Source organism: Mugil cephalus, chromosome 4 (genome assembly GCF_022458985.1).
Source record: "Mugil cephalus isolate CIBA_MC_2020 chromosome 4, CIBA_Mcephalus_1.1, whole genome shotgun sequence".
Taxonomy (NCBI): domain Eukaryota; kingdom Metazoa; phylum Chordata; class Actinopteri; order Mugiliformes; family Mugilidae; genus Mugil; species Mugil cephalus.
In genome coordinates, this window is record NC_061773.1 from 4,168,240 (window position 1) to 4,189,350 (window position 21,111).

The 21,111-nt window shown below is 40.6% G+C and overlaps 3 protein-coding genes across 3 annotated transcripts; 2 read left to right on the forward strand and 1 right to left on the reverse strand.

Moving 5' to 3' along the window:
* The first annotated feature begins 793 nt into the window (after positions 1-793).
* wdr77 (WD repeat domain 77) lies at positions 794-3,563 on the forward strand. Its single transcript, XM_047583005.1, has 10 exons — positions 794-1,226; positions 1,498-1,683; positions 1,767-1,908; positions 2,035-2,084; positions 2,244-2,314; positions 2,434-2,491; positions 2,639-2,710; positions 2,805-2,913; positions 3,001-3,069; positions 3,154-3,563. The coding sequence occupies exons 1-10, from the start codon at positions 1,118-1,120 to the stop codon at positions 3,299-3,301; spliced, it is 1,014 nt and encodes a 337-aa protein (XP_047438961.1). The 5' UTR covers positions 794-1,117; the 3' UTR covers positions 3,302-3,563.
* A 1,038-nt stretch (positions 3,564-4,601) lies between these two features.
* On the reverse strand, positions 4,602-12,981 carry LOC125007322 (proline-rich extensin-like protein EPR1). The gene is made up of 5 exons (XM_047584062.1): positions 12,711-12,981; positions 10,698-10,786; positions 8,515-8,605; positions 5,417-7,520; positions 4,602-5,319 (listed from the first exon to the last, which is right to left on the reverse strand). The coding sequence occupies exons 1-5, from the start codon at positions 12,787-12,789 to the stop codon at positions 5,223-5,225; spliced, it is 2,460 nt and encodes an 819-aa protein (XP_047440018.1). The 5' UTR covers positions 12,790-12,981; the 3' UTR covers positions 4,602-5,222.
* A 3,564-nt stretch (positions 12,982-16,545) lies between these two features.
* On the forward strand, positions 16,546-20,640 carry si:ch211-103a14.5 (guanylyl cyclase-activating protein 1). The gene is made up of 7 exons (XM_047584063.1): positions 16,546-17,010; positions 17,155-17,284; positions 17,387-17,518; positions 18,056-18,262; positions 18,829-18,978; positions 19,217-19,307; positions 19,894-20,640. The coding sequence occupies exons 4-7, from the start codon at positions 18,065-18,067 to the stop codon at positions 20,022-20,024; spliced, it is 570 nt and encodes a 189-aa protein (XP_047440019.1). The 5' UTR covers positions 16,546-17,010; positions 17,155-17,284; positions 17,387-17,518; positions 18,056-18,064; the 3' UTR covers positions 20,025-20,640.
* The last annotated feature ends 471 nt before the right edge of the window (positions 20,641-21,111 follow it).

Here is a 21,111-nt window from a genome sequence, read left to right on the forward strand (position 1 = left end):
TCCTCCTCACGAATCTGAACTCCTGGGAAAATAACTGATGAGGAGAAACCACACTATTAACACATACAGAACAAAAAGACGGAAACAGAGAGTAGAACTGATGTGACTGGCAGTTTTTAAATGCAGAAGATTAAAAGAATCAAAGACTTTATTGCCAAGTATGTTTGTAGATACAAGGACATGTTACCTCTTTCCTCAGTTTTCCTCAAACTCATGGAAACATTTAGTTGTGTCATATGTGTCACAAGTACACACTGAAAATTCTATAAATATCAGCATATGTAGAATTTGGTTATAAAAATAAATATAAAAATATTTAGTGAAATGGTGAGTTATATCTTCTAAATGTTTTTAACCACAATCAGCTGTGGTTCTAGTGAATTACTGAAAAAAATAATCAATTTATGACTCTCTAAAAAGAGATTTTTAATAAAATAAGGGGGGAAAAAACACTGGAAAATCACTGCATGTATTATATGATTTCTGTTTATAACAGATACTGAAATGAACTAGTTCAATTTAATTAGTGAAATCCTTCGATTCATTCCAGAAGATGGCAGTGATATACCACCAGGGACATCAACTGCACACATTCAAAGCAGAAAATATTGAGGAAATATTCTATAAGATAAGAAAACTTAACATTTTGTCTTGAAATGAGAACCACAATCTCATCACAACAACATTTGCATGTTCAATTTCTGATTTACATAGGGTTATAAAACGAAGGCATTCGATCAAGGTAGCTAGTGTTTGCCCTTTGGAGACAGTAACACGCCTACCAGCGTCTATACCGACAAGAATTCTGAAAGGCGAAGAAGAAGACGAAGAACCAAAAACATCAACGAAGAAGAACCACGAGCAGGAAGTATGTCCGCCGGCTCCACGCTTTACCGCTCTCTCGACCATTCATTCGCGAAACAATAACCTCAGAAACTAATTTTAATGGAACAGGACCATCGGTTTGTTTTTAGAGCACTGCAGTTTCTCATATTTCCCAAATAAACCGAAGACGGAAACGACAGCGCCTCTATTGCAGCGCAAGCTAGCTTAACGTAGAAATCGCGCTGAAGTAGTTTGGAGAATCATCCGTCAAAGTTTCAAGTGCGTCAATTGAATGAAAGGGGCAGTGGACACCAACATGATCAAGGAAAACCGGTGGAACATACCTCCCAATGCTCCGGCGTGCATGGAGAAGCATCTGTGCGCGGCGCAATACAGAGCAGGTAGGAGAAGGGAGCAGGCTAGCTGGAGGTTACTCTGGTAAACACGTGGAGCCGCTGGTTGGTTATTGTTCATCTGTTTACACTTTACTGACACGAAAAAATGATTAATAAACAAATGAACGTTAGAGCACAGACGAAGAATCTCCACACTTTAAAGTGTCTAGCTAAGCTAATATTTCGAGGAAGAACATTTCAAATACGTGCTGCTTTTTAATTTGCACGGTAGTTAACAAAAATGTGTAATGGGTGTTCTGGTTGGTCCTCTTCATAGATGGCACCCTGCTGCTCGGTGCTTCCAGCCTCAGTGGCAGGAGCTGGCAGGGATCTGTGTGGATCTACAGCGACCCCGAACAGGCCCCCAATGAGGGTTTCTGCAAAGCTGGCGTGCAGACCGAGGCTGGTGTCACGGACGTCAAATGGGTGTCAGAAAAAGGAGTTGTAATTGCATCGGATTCAGGTGAGAAGCGCTTTGGTTAAATGTGAATATTCCAAATAAATCCATTTACAAATAAATGAAACTTAATTTATTTCTCTGTGCAGGTGCCCTGGAGCTCTGGGAACTGGCAGAGGATGAGCGACTGCTGGTGAATCGCTTTACCAAACAGGAGCACGATCACATCGTCACCTCAGTGAGCCCTGTTGCAGGAGCAAGCAGTGCTGTCACTGGCAGCATGGACTGCCGGTTAGACTGCTTTACATTTGCAAAGTTTCATGTGTCTTTGCGAAACAGAAGCATGTCGACTTGCTCCTGTTTTAATTGTTGCAGGTTTCCTTTGTGTAGTAAGTGTACTTCTTTTCATCATTACAGAATTAAGGTGTGGGATCTCAGTCAGGAAACGGCTGTCACAACCTACAGTGGTAAGAAAACGTCCCAAAACTCTTTCCAACAGGCATAGACAAAATTAAATGGATAGGGTTTGTTTTTAGAATAAATAAAAACATAATTAGCTCAAGTTTAGATGTTTATTGTATCCTAATATCATTAATGAATGTCTCTTAACTTTTTTCTTCTTGCAGCGCACACACAGCCAGTGACTTGCGTCGCCTGTAGTCCAACAGATGATTCTCTCTTCATCTCTTGTGGCCAAGTAAGCTACTGATCAACAGTTTATGTGGACAGTGTTGGAATTAAATGTTCACATTGTTATATAACAAAAATAACTAAGCAGTAGAGTGAACTGAGCCAATCTTATCCTCAATGATTCAGGACGGCCGCTTGTTGATGTGGGACAGAAGAAAGCCGAACAAGCCAGCCTCAAGAATAGGTAAGCAACGTGTTCCAGCTTGCACCCAGTTAAGACATTTTTACCACATTGTTGACAGTGCTGGGATTAATTTATTTAAGCAAGATGCTTTACTACGTCAAGGATCACTGCCCTTTGTGATGAAGCATGTCTTGATTTTTGTCTCAGATGTAGAGTCCCGCACTTGCTCCCCGACCACTGTAGTTTGGCACCCCCACCACAGAAGCACCATTGCTCTTGGTAAGACCCGGCCTCAGATTCTTTCTTGACAGGAATTGAAGTGAGACCCCTTGCATTTTGTCCTCTTTTTAACATGTTCATCATTGTGTCTCAGGTGATGAGCTGGGCAGAGTGACTATGAAGGATTTCCTGGGAACAGAGCCAGCCCGCGTGGTAGACGTCCACAGCCGTAGAGTTAACGGGCTTGCCTTCTCCACACATAGGTAATTATAAATCATGTCACAGTCTCACATTTGGTCTTTTACTGCTCCTCTGCAAAAATATAACATACTTTTTCCCCCCCATCTCAGTTCCCCTCTGCTAGCCTCTATTAGTGATGACTGTTCTCTCGCTGTAATGAACTCTGATCTACAGGAAATGTAAGTTTTTTTTTTTTTTTTATGCTCAAAATACTTGGCCTCCTGTACTATTTATGATATTAACAACACATTCTTCTTCTGTAGACTTAGAGATCGTCGACACCAGGACTTTGTCAAAGGTGTGTGTTGGCTTCAAGGTGGCTCCAACACTCTCACCACAGTGGGCTGGGATCATCTTGTGCTTCATAACACAGTGAATCCAGCTGATGGAGCTCCCAGCTCCTCTTCTTAAACTTGGACATCCTTAAAGAAGCACGGTTTAAAATAAGTATTCTCCCCTTTTTCAGGAGGCGTTAAAAATAATATGTCATTCAACAGAAGTGTATTGAAGTGTCCCACTGTCATTCAGCACTGCACTACTAATACCTAGTCTCCCTAACCACTTCTCCTTTCATGCTGTGTAGCATTTCCATGTATATTAACCGTGGAGGAAACCCATTTGTATGAAATAATTTTACATTAAAGGTAACTTAATGTTGTAATAGCAAGAGCAATATGCCATTTTTGTGTTTCTTGAGTCTAATGTTTTCCTGCAAAACAACTTTAAAGTAAAGCATTGAGAAGGATAAGAATTTGAAGGATTAATATAAGCTATATATACTGATCAGCTGCAACATTAAAACCACTGACAGAAGTAAATAACACTGACCATCTTGTGAAACAGACACACACACAAACGGTTTAGGAACAACTAAAAAAAAACAAAAAAAAAAACACGAACAGCGCAAGGTGTTGTCCTGGCCTCCAAATTCACTAGATCCCAAACCAATCAAGTATCTGTGGGATGATCCACAGAGACCCCTCCCTTCAACCCATAGGAACCAAAAAAAAAAAAAACACTAACAACATCCTGTTACCAGACACCACAGGACACCCTCAGAAGACTCATGTCTATTCTCTGATGACTCACAACTGTTTTGGAGGCACAAGGGACCTACGCAATATTAGGAAGGTGGTCATAATGTTATGCCTGACTGGTGTAAACAACAGTGGCTATCTCAAAATAGGATTGGGTGTTATGTGTATGCCAAGTGTGTACAGTCAGGTCATTAGTTAACAAGGTTACACCTGTGAGTTGTCATGCCATGTAAGAGTGACGACATAGATTGGGATTAGATGCCGTAGTTGTCACCTGATGTCTTCGACACACTTTAACAACAAATGTTAACCAAATGCGGTTTAACATGGATTTTCCTTGTGGTTGATTATTGTCAATTTGTGTATTTGAGTAGAGATAAAAAAAAAAAAAAAAACTCAGTTGTAATACCTCAATAGCCGTCAGTTTTCAATAATGTAATCTTTATATACACATAAGTCATTATTAATTTGAATGTGCTCCAAGTTAGGAGAGGAATTGGAGCACATTTTGTTGACCTATCAAACGTGAAAGGATATAGGACATGTCCCTTTTCAATCCATCAATCTGTCATGTCTACCATGTTTTTAGTATGTTGAAGAAATCAAAGTGTGCTCATCAAAACGGGATGTTTCTGGTTGGACTTATTTTCCACTTAAAGAGTTACAGGACAACATTTGTTGTAGATGTTTTAATAAATCTTTTATACAATCTCAACATGTACATACACCTAGATCTTATATTCTATTTTAATTTTACACAAACTTATATGTACATAGATAACAACATTAAAAAGTAACTTAACTTACAGAATAACTTGGGTACAGACAGTAAAACGTTTCTTAAATCAATAAATATGAGAAACACTCATCTGAATTGACTGTTGGCTTCGCACCAGTAGATAAAAAAGGCCGCACATCTGCATAATGTACGTGTAACAGTGGAAAACGGTTCTGAATAACATTTCTACTCATTCATGAATAGGATTTTACTTCTGCAATGAATACAAACCATGTGGAATTGAGAACTGAGATTTCAATCTGACATTAAAAGGCAACATCTGCTAGGTAAAGCTGTACACTAAATAAACAACAGCAGCCAAAAGTATGTTCCTGTCTGAAAGACATACTGTATATGCAGTATAAAGATTAAAGAAAACAACACTTGTTTGACAGTGACACTGAGTAGGTGGCCCTGGGCCATTGTCATTGATTTTCCCTGTTGTACAAATATCTGCTAAACTCCTACAATCATATATAATGTGTGCTATACAAGTGTGTCTGATTTCCACAGATCTTTATGGGTCGTCTTTGTTGACAAGTGTAATGGGTTGTGTGGTTCCTGGGCGAATTTTGAAAGTCAAGCCGTACTGATGTTTCGAGTGTACACCATTGCTGAAAAGAAGAACATATTAAGAGTGAATAGAGTACAGTAACCAAACACTGACTTTATTGTGTTTAAAAGTGTCACATATGAACACTGAAATGTTACCTGGTGGGGGCTTTCAATGGCGACGTCTCCTGATATTTTTTGACCACTTTTCTTTCCAGCTCCTGCATGTCCAGGGTTGCTGTTTTGTTAACGGCAGGTGCCTTTTTAGTCTGTGTTCTGGCTGTGGGTGCTGCAGGGACCTTACTGTCTTCATCAGACAAAGGGGTGCTCCAGTCGTCATTGGTTGACTCCGCGTCCTGCACTGGAGCCATCCTTTGGTCCATTTCCAACATCTTCTTTTGCAAGATGCTCAACAGTGTGGTCTGACTGGGGGAAAGATTGGTTGATGGCAGAGTTGGGGCCAACTTGGAGTTTGTCTGGGCTTGTGACTGAGTGAGGGCGGACTTGGGTTGTGTCTGGCTTTGTTGCTGAGTGAGGGCTGACTTGGGGGTTGCCTGGGCTTGTTGCTGAGTTGGGGTTGCCTGGGCTTGTTGCTGAGTGAGGGCAGACTTGGGTTTTGTCTGGCTTTGTTGCTGAGTGAGGGCTAATTTGGGTTTGGTCTGAATCGGTGGCTTTGGCTTGACATCAATGATGGGGGGTGGGAATTTTGGAGCAGCAGGGGTAGTGATTTTTGGAGGAGGAGTCGGAACTTGAGTTGGAGAGAGATGGCTCACGGGTGACGCTGGTACCCTTTTCACAGGAGGATCAGGTGGACAGATGGATGGAGGCGGCTCTACCTCCCCATCAAAATCTCCAAACTCTGGTGGTGGAGGGAGTAATGGGATATTTAACTCCTCTGTAATATCCTGATGCTGTGACTTTGAGGGGCTTTGCTCTGTATTTTGTTTCTGCACTACTGGGTGGTTTACAGTTGACATTTGATGCTGGGTCTGTGCAGGGCTGCTGGGTGTTGCTGGAGTCTTTGGGCTTTCTTTCAGTCTGTCTTCGGTAGCAGTTAGAGAAGAGGGCACTGGGCAGACAACAAAGGAATTTGGACTCGAGTCACTTTGTTGAATGCTTGCACTGCGCTGTTGATTTTTCTTGTCACTGTTTTCTCTTGACAGAGAGTGAACTGATCTTTGTTTCTCTCTTTCCTTAGCTGCCATTAAAAGAGCCAGTGGTGATGCTACAGGTCCGTCTCTTGGCCCATTGGATTCACCACCCTTCATGTTGCGTAGTTTACGGTCCAATATCGGGCTGTAACTGCGACTTTGAACAGGAGAACCTTTAACTCTGTCCCTGCTGGGTTCTGAATTTTTCACTTGAGCACTGTTGACTTTCTCAAGCTGTGGAGACTTCTGGAGTGGAGACGGGAGCGGTTTGACTTTTACTTCTGGCTCTGCTGGAACCGTCACTGTTTTGGCCTCGTTCTTTAGCTCAGGTTTGGGTAATTCATTGGGTTTGGTAATTTGTACATTTTTCTTTGGCACTTGTATGTCTTTGGTTACAGGAGTTACATTGGCAGTTTTAGGTAGTGTTGGTGGTCCTTTAGGGGATTTCCCATCCACTTGAACCAGCACAGGATTAGAGTTAACAGACCCAGAATCTTCCAGGAGCAACACCTTCTTAGGTTTGGTATCACAAGCTTCATACCCACCAACAATGGGGTTCTCAGGAACATTATAAAGCTTCGCTGTGTGTTGGGGGTTGAAGGAAGACAATGTTGGCGTCTGCACAGGGGGAGGAGGTGCAGGAGTCTGTGGCGGGAGGTCAAAGCTGGGGACAGAACTATATCTCACAGGCTTGGGGGGTGGTACCTTTTGAGTCTTCTGTTGCTTTTCAACAGGTGGTGGTGGTGGGGCAAACTTTGGATGCTGAGGAACTTTTTCAGCTGGAGGGCTACAAATGGGTATGGATGATCCAGAGCTAGAGGAGCAAACAGATGGAGGTTTCGGGGGAGCCATTGGTGGTGGTTTTAAGCAGGAGAAATCCTCTTGGTCTATGGATGGTGCTAATGAGGGAGTCTTTGGAGCAGGCATGGAGGGAGGCTGAATGTTTTCCAAGTCTAGACTGTTTAGGTCACCCATGAAGTCTGGCGGAGGAGGGATAAATGTCCCTGGAGGCGGTGGAGGTGCCATGGAAGGAGGAGGAGGAACAAATATTTCTCCTTCCACAAGGTCAGGAATAGATATAACAGATCCATTGGACAAGCGATCACTACCAACTATGGAAGCAAAGGACAAAGTATAACTAGTTAACTGATGTGCCGCTGCGTCATATTGTAGCATTTACATAGTGTTGACCTTAAGTCAGGTCCAAATATATTTGACACTTACATACAATTGTAAAAGTTTACAACGTCCCCTTTATCCAGGGACACAAAAATCATTTTACTCAGTTGCTTTTTTATGCCTTGCACTATGGTCATGATCTGATCTGATTTTTATGTTTGTGTTTAATTGACTTTTGAGGCTTGTGCCTGCTCTTTATAGTTGATTCAGCTACTATACAAAATATCAACCTCCAACAGAGTGTTCACTTGGCTGGATGTTGTGTTGTTTTTTTTCTTTCCCGTGAAAAGTGGACCACTGTTTACTTTTTGTTTCTCTTAATGCTGCTCTGATGGATTTGATTTGGTTTTGCAGCCTGTTTCAGAGCTTGTTTGAACACGTTTTATAGGTTGACAGAAATTCTTTCCAAATTTATATGTGACACTTGGATCTTTCACTTATTTCATTGAAGAGGAAGTAATGAAGAAATATCTCACAACCGTGCATGAAGCTTCTTTTGAAAATAGTGGGATCATTATATAATTTTAAATTCATTACGTTTTGGTAAAGAACCAGGTGTCCACAAACATATGGATCTAACTACCGTACTGTGTGTACAATGGGTGAAACCTTCGCTATCTCAGTAACAATAAAACTACTAATTTGAACGTCTTAACAATGAAAGAGAGGTATAAGAAAACCTAAAGCAGTTCACTGAATGAAAATCAATATTTTCCACTGCTGTCGATAAATGCAAACACTCCCATTATGCAAACATTCTTGCCATCTGGTATGCCTGCTTGGATATTTTCAGGTAGGTCATTGAGCAATTGAATCTGGACAAACATTTACCCGCCCCACAATGACCTTTCAACTGAGGATAGGCACCAGTAATTACTGTTGTCCTTCACACTTGCGTTAAACCTAAAGAACATAATGGATGCTCACCTGAACCATTGATCCGAGGACCATTGACAGGAGGCAGAACGGGGACTTTGGGTGTCGGGACGGCAAACCCATGGAAACTGTCCATCGAGGACTGGGAGGAAGAAATGCACAAAAAACATGGTTCAAAAACAGCAGAAAAGATAAGATAAAGTCTACATTCAGTTTAGGAAAGTATTCACTCCGGAGGTGAACGAACCAGTTCTCAGCTAAGCTGTCAGTGTTCCTTGAGAACAGGTTAACATGTTCAACGCTTGTTGCAGTACAAATACAAACAGGGAACAAAATTTGTTGCCAAATAATTTCATGTGCTGTCAGTATTACAAGTAACAGTCACAATAGCAGTTCATAAACGTCTCTAAACCAGCATTATCATACATTCTGTACGACTCTGCACCAAAATGTACGACCTTAAGGCTTGTGACGGTAAAGCTTTTTTTTTGCACCACACATTCACATATTTTAGTAAGGAGGAACGCTCAGTGAATCAGAGGATACACCTATTATTCATCACAATGTCTGTTGTTCTAGTGGGACCGGCTGAGAAAATCACAGGCTGTCACTTAGATACCTGTGTTTGTGTTTGTGCGTGTGTGAGAAAGAAAGAGAGACGGAGAGGAAAAAAAAAGACAGACGTGGAAAGTGTTGCCCTTCTCTTCACAACCCATACGCCACCAAAAATAAACACAGGCGGTGTTGACACAATACAAAACCATTGGACTTGACAGGGTGCACGACCTTCAAAAAGGGAGGAAATCATTACAACATATCTTGATACCAGTCGTGATACCAGCTCCTTCGAGTAATCGACTAATAATTACAGCTAAAGCAAGTAGCTCATAGTAGCTTAGCTAGTTTTAAGAAATCCACGTGGTTATGAACTAGTGCTAAAATGAAACTAATCTCATTTATTTTGTGTGCAAATCCAACTGCATTTTAGGAACAGAGACATCTAAGAATTAAAAAAAAAAAAAAATCTCAGATATCACCTTCAGTTACACTCTTTAGCTACTCTGAAAGGTATGAGGGTTGCGTCACAGGCTGAGGGCGTGTCCCTGGAGACGGCTGCATGGTCCACATTTGCTTGCTCGCTCCCCACGCAGTGACTCACTTTCATCAGTCGCAGCTAGTTACGAGTTGTCCCTGCCTATGTGCCGCTGGGTGTGCCACCTTTACATGCCAAAGACGCATTCACATAACACTCCCAAAACACTGAGGTGAGGCATGTGAACCGAAAGTTTGGATGAGCTGTTCATCTATATTTGCACCATGACAGTGTAGAGGGAGGCCTGACTGTCAATATCTGAACATGTTGTCTAGTGTAGGAGTTGTTGTTTTTTTCTTTAAACTTTTTTGAAATAGCCACATGAGTATTAGTAATATGTCAGGAAAGTATACAGGGATAGCTACACTTAAAATACACAATGGTGAAAGACTTAATGCCTAAAACAAAATTCCAGAATTTCCAGAATAAATACCAAAGAATTATTTTCAGCAAAATGCACTTTCTAAAGCAAAACTCTTTTTCTTTTTATCTCCTCCTCATCTGTCATAGGCCCAACCTGGACACTTTTCATACATGTGAATATTGGCCTCAATCAATGTATTGAACCAATTGCTTCTAAATTAAATTGCCTATAAATTGCTTATTGCGTATAAAATCGTATTCTTATAAGTAACTAGTAATTGATGAATAAAAATAGGTAGAATATCTCCTCTGAAATGTTGTATTAAATGGAGGTAAAGTCAGCCACAATTAAATCAGAGCTAAACTGAAGTCCATGTCTGTCTGTTTGTGTGTGACTACAAAATTCTTCCGGTGAATGTTATTTTGCAGCCTGACTCTCGTCCTGCAGTGTGCTGTGACCTGTGGAATAGCCACCATGTCGGTAACCACCTTTACTTCGGACAACGTGGTGTGATAACATACTGAGTTGCATCATCTTCCACGTTGCATATTATCATTCCAAGAAAAATGTGAGCGTTATCACTCCCACAAGAGAGGTCAGAAAAGTCGGAAAGAAAAAAAAAGGCTTTCAGTGAACAGACTGTGATGGCTCTGAGTGAACACTGAGCTGTCCGTTATCAGGCCATTTGCATCTGCAGATGCCGTACAGATGCAAATCACATGTTATTTCATATCAGAAAACTCAATACGAACCGTGAAGCTTTGTTTAGATACTCACAGAATGATGCTTCACCGTGGGTCTGGCCCGCACACTAGCAGTCCCCGACTCAGGGATGGCAGCCGACTGCGCCACAAACTCCACATGGTCTGAGGAAAATAAAAGCAAGTCAGCGGGTCAAGAAAAAATAAACAGAAAGACACAGCGAGTCATTGTAATGATAATAATGACATATAATATCTTCCTCCATAGTAGTTTTCAGTCAACAAGATGATTTACTGTGTATAAAATTGACTGAAGATGACTGAAGTATTTATGTTTCGTCACTATGTCCAAGTGAGAGCTCAAACAACTGAACTTACAGTAACACAACACGTGGCATATGACGCATTCGTATGCTACATTCGTATTCATAAAGTTTATCATGCGGCACATCCAAACAGATTATGTTGTGGCTTTTAATAATGATTTGAAACGTCTTCATCTGTCTATTGTTTGTACCATGAACAGTGGAGCACAGTGGTCTTCAAATTTCAAGTCAGAAAAGTTCATAGCAGTGGAAATTATCTGAAAACAAGACCAGATTCTCACACCAGTCTCTACTGAGTTAGTTTAAGGAGCACTGAGGCCAAGAAAAAGCTACTGCTGCAGATAGATCTCTGCTTAGCTTAATATGTAGAAGCACAAAGACGTTCCAGGGCATCTACGAAAACCTTCTGCTGAGCTATAGGATACCTCATGATGTGAGAGTTCACCAGGGTCGACTAGAGAAAAAGAAACTAAAAACCTATACATTCCTCTGCTGCTCATTTCACTGTCAGTCACTGTCTGTTTGTCCATTAAGTGACTGATGACAGACACTTGTCACTGAACACCACTTAGTCTGTGTGCTCTGTCAGCCCTCTGAGGGAACACTTCTCATCATGGCCGGCATCACGGAGAGAGTGACTGAAGGGCACGACACTATAATAAATCCAGACGTCCCTGTGTTGTTTGCGTACTTCAGATGAAAAGGAAACTCGGGGAATCAGCAAATCAGCGTGAAGGAATTGACTGTGGTGTAAAACCAGTCTGACCAAATGATCCTTTTCCCTATTGTGTCCCTCACTGATTTAAATAGACAAATGTTCTCACTTGTATTTGCTGCTTTGCATAGCAATTGCTCTCTTTTTTCTCGCTTTGTCCAGTCAAATGGAACTAATGTCACGTACAGGTGAGCAACATACCAGTAAACTGATATGGACATATGAAAGTGGACACTCTGAGGGATTTGGGGTATTGATATATTACACAGCATATTACCAAATTAAGCTTTTAAGCTGGTGTTTGATGTGTAAATAGAACAAACATACATCATATGACTCATATAGCGGTAGCTCTGTTTTTTCAGTAGTTTGTCCAATCAAGGTCCACTTCCTATCTTTTTCAGGTGGCAGTGTTTGGTGTTTATATTGTGTTTATGTTCTTAGGGTAATAAAGCGTTCCAGATCCTAAAATGAGTGTATTCACATGAAGTGTTAAAGCACAGATTTTCGGATTGCTCCTCCACCTTACCATTAGATTAAATAACACTGGGCGATGTCGCAGTCACTGTCGGATATTGTCTTGCTGTGTGTTTGAGGAAAAGTCTGAGTCACATAAACTACACCCAGGCTGTGACTGAACAGGTCCAATCTGTCAGTAAAGCGCACTGATTACAAACTGTGGTTTTTCAGTGCCACATGAATTCCCAAGTATGGGATCTTAGTGAAGATCGTTAAGATCTAAATTGACTCAATTTATAAGTGTGTAGAAAGTTAGAGAGGTGTGTAGAAAGAGGTCACCCGGATGTTTTTCACCTTAAAGAAGTGTTTCATATTTTGCAGCTACCTGCTCACCACATCATTAAAAACACTAACCGACACTGTTGCAACAAACGCCCACTAAGACTCATTTATATCATTAGTTGTGAAGTACATATTTGAGCTTTGTGGGAGCGAGGTTTTCCATTTCAACTCTAAGTCCAAAGGTCGTGTTATTTTTCCGTGCTCTCTGTTATGTTCTAAAGTACAGGCCTGTCCGCAGTGCACTTACCCATATCCTTCATCTTGACACCGGTGTCGAAAAGAGACTGGTTCTTCCGACCCAGAAAATTCAGCGCGCCCCTCTTCATCGTTATTAACTGGCTGAGGTGTAGATATGAGAATCTTCGATCCAGGGATCCCTCATCGGAGCATGTCTGATCGGTAAAGTAAATCCGAGGTCAAGGGCGCAAGAGGCGGACTTTGGCGACAGGTGCACCTCCGTCCTCCAGGTAAATCTGACTCCAGCGGTTTGGTGCAAACTTTTCGGGACAGGCGGAGAAAATGGAGCAAACCCCGCCCACTGCCTTTTCACACTACCTCCCTGTCTCTGTACACTCCCAGCAGGTGAGGCCTCGGTTCTCCTATTCAGCCGCATTCCTGCACAAATCTCACCTTAAAGACACGCAACTGGAGTCTCAAGTCGTCAGTAGATCCCCTGCCATCATCCTGTGGTCTGGAGCTGGCAGGACTCGCTGAGTGAGCGTTGTTTGGTTTTATTAACAACCAACAAACAAATTAGAATCATATTTAAGGAACTTTACAGCATCTAGCCAAAAGAAGAAAAAAAAAAACTAAACGAACTTGTTTTTAGCTTTGATTTCCATCAGGAAATAAGATGTTGATCAGGAACGAACCTGTATATTTTATCTGTCATGGTGGTAAAAGTGTAATAAAACAACTCTTCTGCTCACAAAGCAGCTCAGGCGCTACAATAAAATACACCAGGTACCAATCAGGATGTTAAACGCAATATGTTCATGCACACAAACAGAGTTTAAGAGGGTTTATGGTTGTAGGTCAAAACATAGCCATCTGCATGTCTTCCTTTCCTTTCCTTTCCTGTTTCTTTTCATGGGGGCCCAAATAATTTCTTGGTTTTGCCTTTCCCTGATGGTACACTCCTCATTAAACACTGATTTAAAGTAACTCTTTCTCCTTAATGTTACTTTCACTTTTAGTTTATTTGTCCCAGAAGAGAATATGTTCCACGCACTGCATGTGTGGTGTAACATAACCAGTAGGTCTTCAGCGTTTCATCACATATAGGTCATCTTCCTGGTTTTACTTACTTACTTGTAGTGTGAGTATTTTAATAATCTGGCATTGTCCGAATGAGCTTTCCAACTCTGTGTGATGCACACGGGCACCTAATATACCATCATATACAACAAGGAAGAATTCAAGATTATTTTGCACATTTTTAAATAAAGTAGAATAAAATTAAAATAAACTAAGTCTAGCGAAGGTTCTAAAAGTACTATCCTATGCAGACATGAAAAGCCAAACCATGGAGCACTATAAAAATAAAAATGAATACTTAAACCAATGTAGTCCCTATAGATTAGTTCTCTAATTAAAGTTTAAACATGAAATATGTCTAAATTTTTATTATATGCTTTTATTATCAGTCTGCATCATTGCTGAGGTATAACCCGACATGCCGTCACTTACTTCAGTAGCATGTGACCCGTATAAGCTGGATAACTGCAGAGATGAAGTTGAGGAGCCTTGACTAAAGAGGATCAGAAATCCTCCGTGGCTGATCTGACCCCTGAGCGGAGACCCTACAACAACTGCCACCAGCAGCACAGCTCATTGCCCTACAGCAGAGGAGGATACAGTTAGTTATCTGTTTACATGTAACACCAAAGCAAAGATTGTGACATTTTATCAGGTACTACTCACTTTATATTACAGCTACAGTTAATGTGCGACTATGAAGTTTCGTATCGTTAACCTAACAGCATAATTGCTTAAGTCTTTCTTGACTTACTGTTACTGTTACCTACTGTTTGTTGTTTTCCAAAAATGATCAAATATGACTCAAGTAATTATGCTGTTAGGTATATAATGGTATACTGGTTTATAAGACTTAAAAACTAAAACTGGTTCATCAACAGTGATAAGAGCTGAAATATTCTGAAAGAAAATACTACCCTTAAAACAAAGCTGTTTTTGTCGTCATTATAGAAGAATATTTTTTTGTATTCGCCTCCTCTCATCTTTTTGCTTTTTTCTCTCTTTTTCTGTCTCTCCTCTGCCCTCCTAAAGCAGATGGCTCCATATCAGTTGGGTTCTACTGAAGGCTTCTTCCTATTTAAATAAGGGTCACGTCAATGCTTCTTCTTGTGGATTCAGACTGTGGGATTGTGGGTTCTGCAAAGCATTTTGAACCAATCTGCTTACTGATGCGCATCGATCGGCCACAACATTAAAACCACCAAGAGATGAGGAGTAAATAACACTGACCATCTTGAGACAAGTCATTGTTCTGCTGGGAAACGTTTGGACCTGGTATGTGGATGTTACATAAACATGTAGCACACACCTAGACCAGACCAGACACCCCCACCCCATGGCAATGACACTCCTTGATGACAGCAGGATGCAGCCTGACACAGACACACGCACACAGAAGCACTTTAGGAACAACTCAAAACACACACACACACACACACCAAAAAATAAATAAAAAAACACACATGAAGAACAGTACAAGACCTGGTCTCCAAATTCAACATCTGTGGGATGATCCACAGACCCCCACTAATAACACAATATTAAGTCATAATGTTATGGAGATCAGTGGAAACTGAATGCGTTGTGAATGAATTCTGAATTGAATGTGTCTGGAAGTAAGTGGTCGTCTGTTCATGTGTTTGATAAGATGACCATGCATCCACCATGCGATAGATAGATAGATAGATAGATAGATAGATAGATAGATAGATAGATAGATAGATAGATAGATAGATAGATAGATAGATAGATAGATAGATAGATAGATAGATAGATAGATAGATAGATAGATAGATAGATAGATCGATCGATCGATCAGGGTTAGGGTAGGTCAGGGTTATCCATGATTGACAACAGTTTGTTTGTTGTGTCCTCTACCACCACTCCTACAAAGACTTGTGGCAACATAAGGGTATGATTATGTAACTGTGACAAGTTATTTATGTGTTTGCAATTTGATACTTTCAGAGCATTTTGCTCATCTATTTGAGTTTGATCTTAAATGTAGAATGACTCATATTCACATTTAAATATAGTCTGAAATTAGAGAAGCGAACAAGATTGTTTAAATATTTGTGGCATCCAGAAAACTCGTCAGACGTTTTTTTCTTCCCTCGGCCGCAGTCACATTGTTCCTGTCACTGCATTTGTCTGTCGCACCTAAATCTAGTTGTCCTGGAGACAAACGAGACTGGTCCGTCCAGTTCCTGTGTCCTTGATTGTAATTCAGCTGTGCAGGCTGATGCAGGCTGAAATGTGAAGAATGTGCTGGCGTGAGCCTTTAATGTTTTACCTGCTTTGCAGCACTGAACATAATGTGTAGATTTTCCCAGGATGAACCAGGCGGTAACAGTTGTGCATGTCATGAGCTCTTTGTTCAGGGGACTATCACCACATTGTGATTATGCTGTGAGGAGACAAACCATACCTTTTTATTTTGTATTAACGAATAAAATGGCATCACACGTTTAATAAATGTTTTATTTTTGTGTAAACATGACAGTGTACTGACGGGAGATTGCATCAATTTGTCAGTTTTAGTTTTGTATTTTCTCGTAATATTGGGAACAAACCACAAGGAGAAAGTATAGACACAGCTCACAGTATGTTTCCTAAAGTAAAAGGAAATGAAAACCAAAAAGACCAGAAACTGTTTTGCATTCCATTATAATGAGACGTGACTTTATTGGAACTGGAAAGGAAACTACAGATGATATCTGACCTTAATTTATTGTGTGTAGAAGAATGTGTGCAGTCACCACGACTGCAATGTATGGCATGTTTTAATTTTCTCCAGTTCCTGGAAAGAAGTGTTCACAAGAATAACTATGTAAAACTACACAGTCCTTTTATTCCTATTTTCATCTTATATAACCCTCACATAAGCCTGAACAGGTCTCCAGTCTATCTGAGGGCTGACACAGAGAGACAGACAAAGATTCGCTCTTACACTCACACCTATAGAATCACCAGTTAACCCAATGAGCATGTCTTTGGATGGTGGGAGGAAGCTGGAATTTCCGGGAACCCACGCAGAACATGCAAACTTTACACAGAACGGCCCCAGTTGGAATCTTGCTGTGAGGCATCAGCATTGTTGTGTCTTGCCGTAACGCAACATGTGATGATTATTGATTGATTTCTTGGCGAGTGCGCAAGCAGGTGGAAGATCTAGTCAGTAACGATAAAGATTTAAGACAAGGAGATTTATGAAAGCTGTCAAATATTTAGAACAATGATGTTTTCATGCCAATAAAAAAAGAAGAAGAAGAAGAAGAAAATGAGTTGTGGTAAGTCTTTTGGTTTTCCAACTTTAGTCCAGAGGCACTGTTGTTAAACTTCTTAAAAAATGTCATGTTGCATTTTACATTTGAACTTGAACATACCCCTGAGTTTAACTTTCCTTTTCACCTTGGTGTCACCGGCCCACTGAGGTTCAGTTTGGGTCGATTTCCACCTTAACACAACAGACTCACTGAACTGGAACATCAGGCTGTCAGCTGACCGACTGACCTGCAGGTAGCTCCAGCTCTGGACCTCGATTTCACCTCTGGTGCAATGACGGTACACTGATATTCCACAAGCCTTTGTGACATTTGCTTCAGAGATTAATAGATTAATTGTGATCACTTGATCTGCTGATTCTTTATATTGCACCATGTTTAGAGAAGCAGCTTGGGTCTGAACAGCCGCAACCTGTGACACAGCCCATTTAGAATCACCAATGAACCTAATGAGCATGTCTTTGGACGGTGGGAGGAAACAGGAGTACCTGGAGAGAACCCACCCAGACACAAGGTGAACATGCAAAAAAAAAAAAAGGTCTCAGATTTCAATTTAGTGGTGCTTTAGACACTCCGATCTGTTAGCAAGAGATGCCAAAAATGAGAGGGTGAACAAATACTAATAATAAAAAAAAGCTCAGATGAGATAATTTCTTGTCAGTAACAACCAAAGTACAAAGACCAACCCGAAGTTTAACGACATGAATATATCATACGATGATGTGAAGTCAATATTCCTCTCGATATGAACAGATAAATAAGCAGCAATAACTGATCTGACACATTAATTTTAGTCATTTGGGGTGCTCTCAGGCAGCAGGGTTTTTTTAAGCTCCTTGGTCTCTTTAGCTAAGTCTTTGCTGGCGAACAAAGTGGATTACAACTTCTGAGCTTTCCTCACAGACGCACAGAAAGATAATTGGCCCATGCCTCCTGGAGATCCCCCCTGCTTGTAAACAGTTGTCTCAGTCTGCGTGCTGATGTAGCTGCTCGGCGGACGAGGCACAGTCCGACTATGGTTTCTGCTACGTGAGTTTCTTTTTCTCTTTAGAAAGCAGCCATGGGAAACGCCAGCGGGTCGTCTATGGAGGAGCTACAGGCCTGTGAGAGTCATCGCTGGTACAGGAAATTCATGACAGAGTGTCCGTCGGGGCTCCTCACCTACTACGAGTTCAAGAAGTTTTTTGGTTTGAGCAATCTGACGGAGACGTCAGACAACTACATCAGGACTATGTTCACAACGTTTGACATGAATGATGTAAGATGACCCTGTGTTTTTTTTTTCCTCAGGGATTTATTTAATACGCGAAAAGACAAATGCTCATGTCCTTTATGTCAAGATTTTGGTTGACTTGATATTTATTTATACACACTCAGATAGCTGTGAATATGAATGACGATACACTGCATCATTACCACCATAAACGCACATTTCTATTGCATTTCCAACAAAGTTATATCAATTGTCAGTGGCTGCCTGTGTTTTCACTGGAGGACACTTGTGCATATTATTTCTGCTAATGGAAGTCAGCTTGGGAAGAACTTAGCCGATTAGAGAGGGGGCTTACCCCCAGCGCTTCATAACCAACCGACCTAAAACCTAAAACAAGACCACTGCAACCTCTTTCTGTGAACTAAGAGCAGGTGTATGCTCAACTCTCTCTAACTGGGGAGTATCAGGCCTTAATGTGTGTATTTTAATTGTTTCATATTTTACTTAAAAACACTTGTTTAATACTATAAATATATCAGTCTCAGGGGTATACACTGAATGCCTCATTGCTCTGTTTGTATTAACACTGACTGGCTCCTGTGCTTTTGTAGGACGGCTACATTGATTTCATGGAGTACGTAGCTGCTCTGAGCCTGGTGCTGAAGGGAGGAGTGCAGCAGAAGCTTCGCTGGTACTTCAAGCTGTATGATGTGGATGGGAGTGGCTGCATCGACCGTGACGAGCTGCTACTTATAATCAAGGTGAGCATGAGCTTCCGTAGTTAAAACTTAGCCTATGACATGGATGAGAAATTTCCAACTGGTGTCCTGAAACAACCTGCTAAAACCACTCCACTTTGAATGGGGATTGGGGCTAGGCCATCAGGATTAGAGCGGTACCCTGCAGAGACTGACACTTAGCTGACATCTGCTGGCTGAAAATGGTAACATAGAGATAAGGTGCTGCTTCTAACGCTCTCTCTGCTCTTCATGTCTTTAGTCCATTCGAGCAATCAATGGAATTTCTTATGAGATGACGGCAGAGGACTTTACCAACATGGTGTTTGACAAGATTGATGTCAATGGAGATGGTAAGAGATGTGAATTGTTGCTAATTACACAGAAAGACGGAAAAAAATAACTCATACATGTGCATTACATTTTGTCTTCATGAAGGTTGTGGTATTCAGGATTAGTTTAAAATGATGGAGAGAGACGTTGATGAAACTGTTTTACATTATCTGTGGTTTGTAACAAACATTTGTTTCTATTATTTTAACAATCCCATTTTAGTCAGAAACACTTATGTGTTTAATACAATCCACTTTAACAGCATCACAAACTTCATCCTACTCCAAAATGATCATACAGTTGAATTAACACCTTTCTGATGCTATTTCTGTATCAACTGAACATTATGACAGGCCTGAAGCTGAGATTTAGTGCAGGACTGCAATGGCTTATTTAAATAAAATTGTTGTTGCAGCAGTGATATAAGAACCAGAACCATATACATGAATGATAATAATAATTTATTCCTACAAATCACATGGTCACAATCAACAAGAGGTAAAAAAAAGGTTTTATTCCAGCCATCTGGACAACAGTGCATTAACGACTGCAAATTATTCATGAATCTTTAAGGATATCAGACCGTTTATTTTTTTCCTTTTCCAGGTGAACTGTCCTATGAGGAGTTCATGGAGGGAATTCAGAATGATGAAATGCTGCTGGAGACGCTGACCGAGAGTTTGGACCTTTCACACATTGTCCAAAAAATTGAAGTGGAGATAAGGAGCGGTGTATGATCCATGAACCCTCCTAATTATATAGAACTGTGCCACGGCTGAGAGGGTGAATGTGTGGACTCGTGCTAATCAGCAGATCATCACTGGGACAAACAAAGACTATTCACCTTCCTTGAAGATTCACTGACTGGACACCAATTTTAAGAGGACCCAAACATCTTTATATCTTTGAAACTGGACCTAAAACATTCATTACAGAAATGCTGCTGCAGACATGTCCTGTTGTCACTTCAGTGTGGTATAGTCTCAGCATTCAGATGCATCGTTACTGACTCCAGCTGGAATGAAGCGCTGCATGATTACTCTCCAGAGTCCTTTATGTGCCACTAACTTGATATTGTATGTTGAATTATATGTACATATATATGTTGAGTTATATATGTTATGTATAAAGAATCACTAATAGAATTTAAAGAGCCCTTCAGTTCATTCATTTTATAACCTAATATTTACTTTCTACTAAACTATGAGAGTAACGGACGTGTAGTCTTTTTGTTTTTATGTTTTTTATAAAGCCTACACATCAGATTTATATTATAATTTAAATAGACGTTGAGATGTGGCATACTGTAGGAAAACTGTAGTCGTACAGATTTTCAAATAAAAAACAACAATAATTTCATCAAACTTGTTCAAATTTCTTTCTTAATTCTTCTTAATTAGCCTAGGATTTGATACAAGTCTCTAAGACCGCTTTCATGACGGTGTCCATTTCTATGCTGCAACTAAGAATTATTTAAAACTCTGAGAATGCCGAAAAATAATATTCTGTTCTCCAGTTATCTGCAGGTTGGGACTTTCCTAAATCAAGACCAGATTTCTGCATCAGATCAGTTTCTATTAATGTCAAATCTGTTTGTTCTGAGCATGCAGGTGTTCAAAGATATAAATCAAATATATTTCTGTCACATTTAAGTTAATACAAGCAGCCATAGATGAGGCAGAAATTCACCCTGAGTAACCAAACACTGAGCAAGAATCATTACAGACAGGAGGTACACAGCAAACCGACATCAACACCATCAGAATTCATTTCAACATCTTTAAAGTGTCTATAGGGGTCCACGCCAGGAAGTGTTAATTTGAC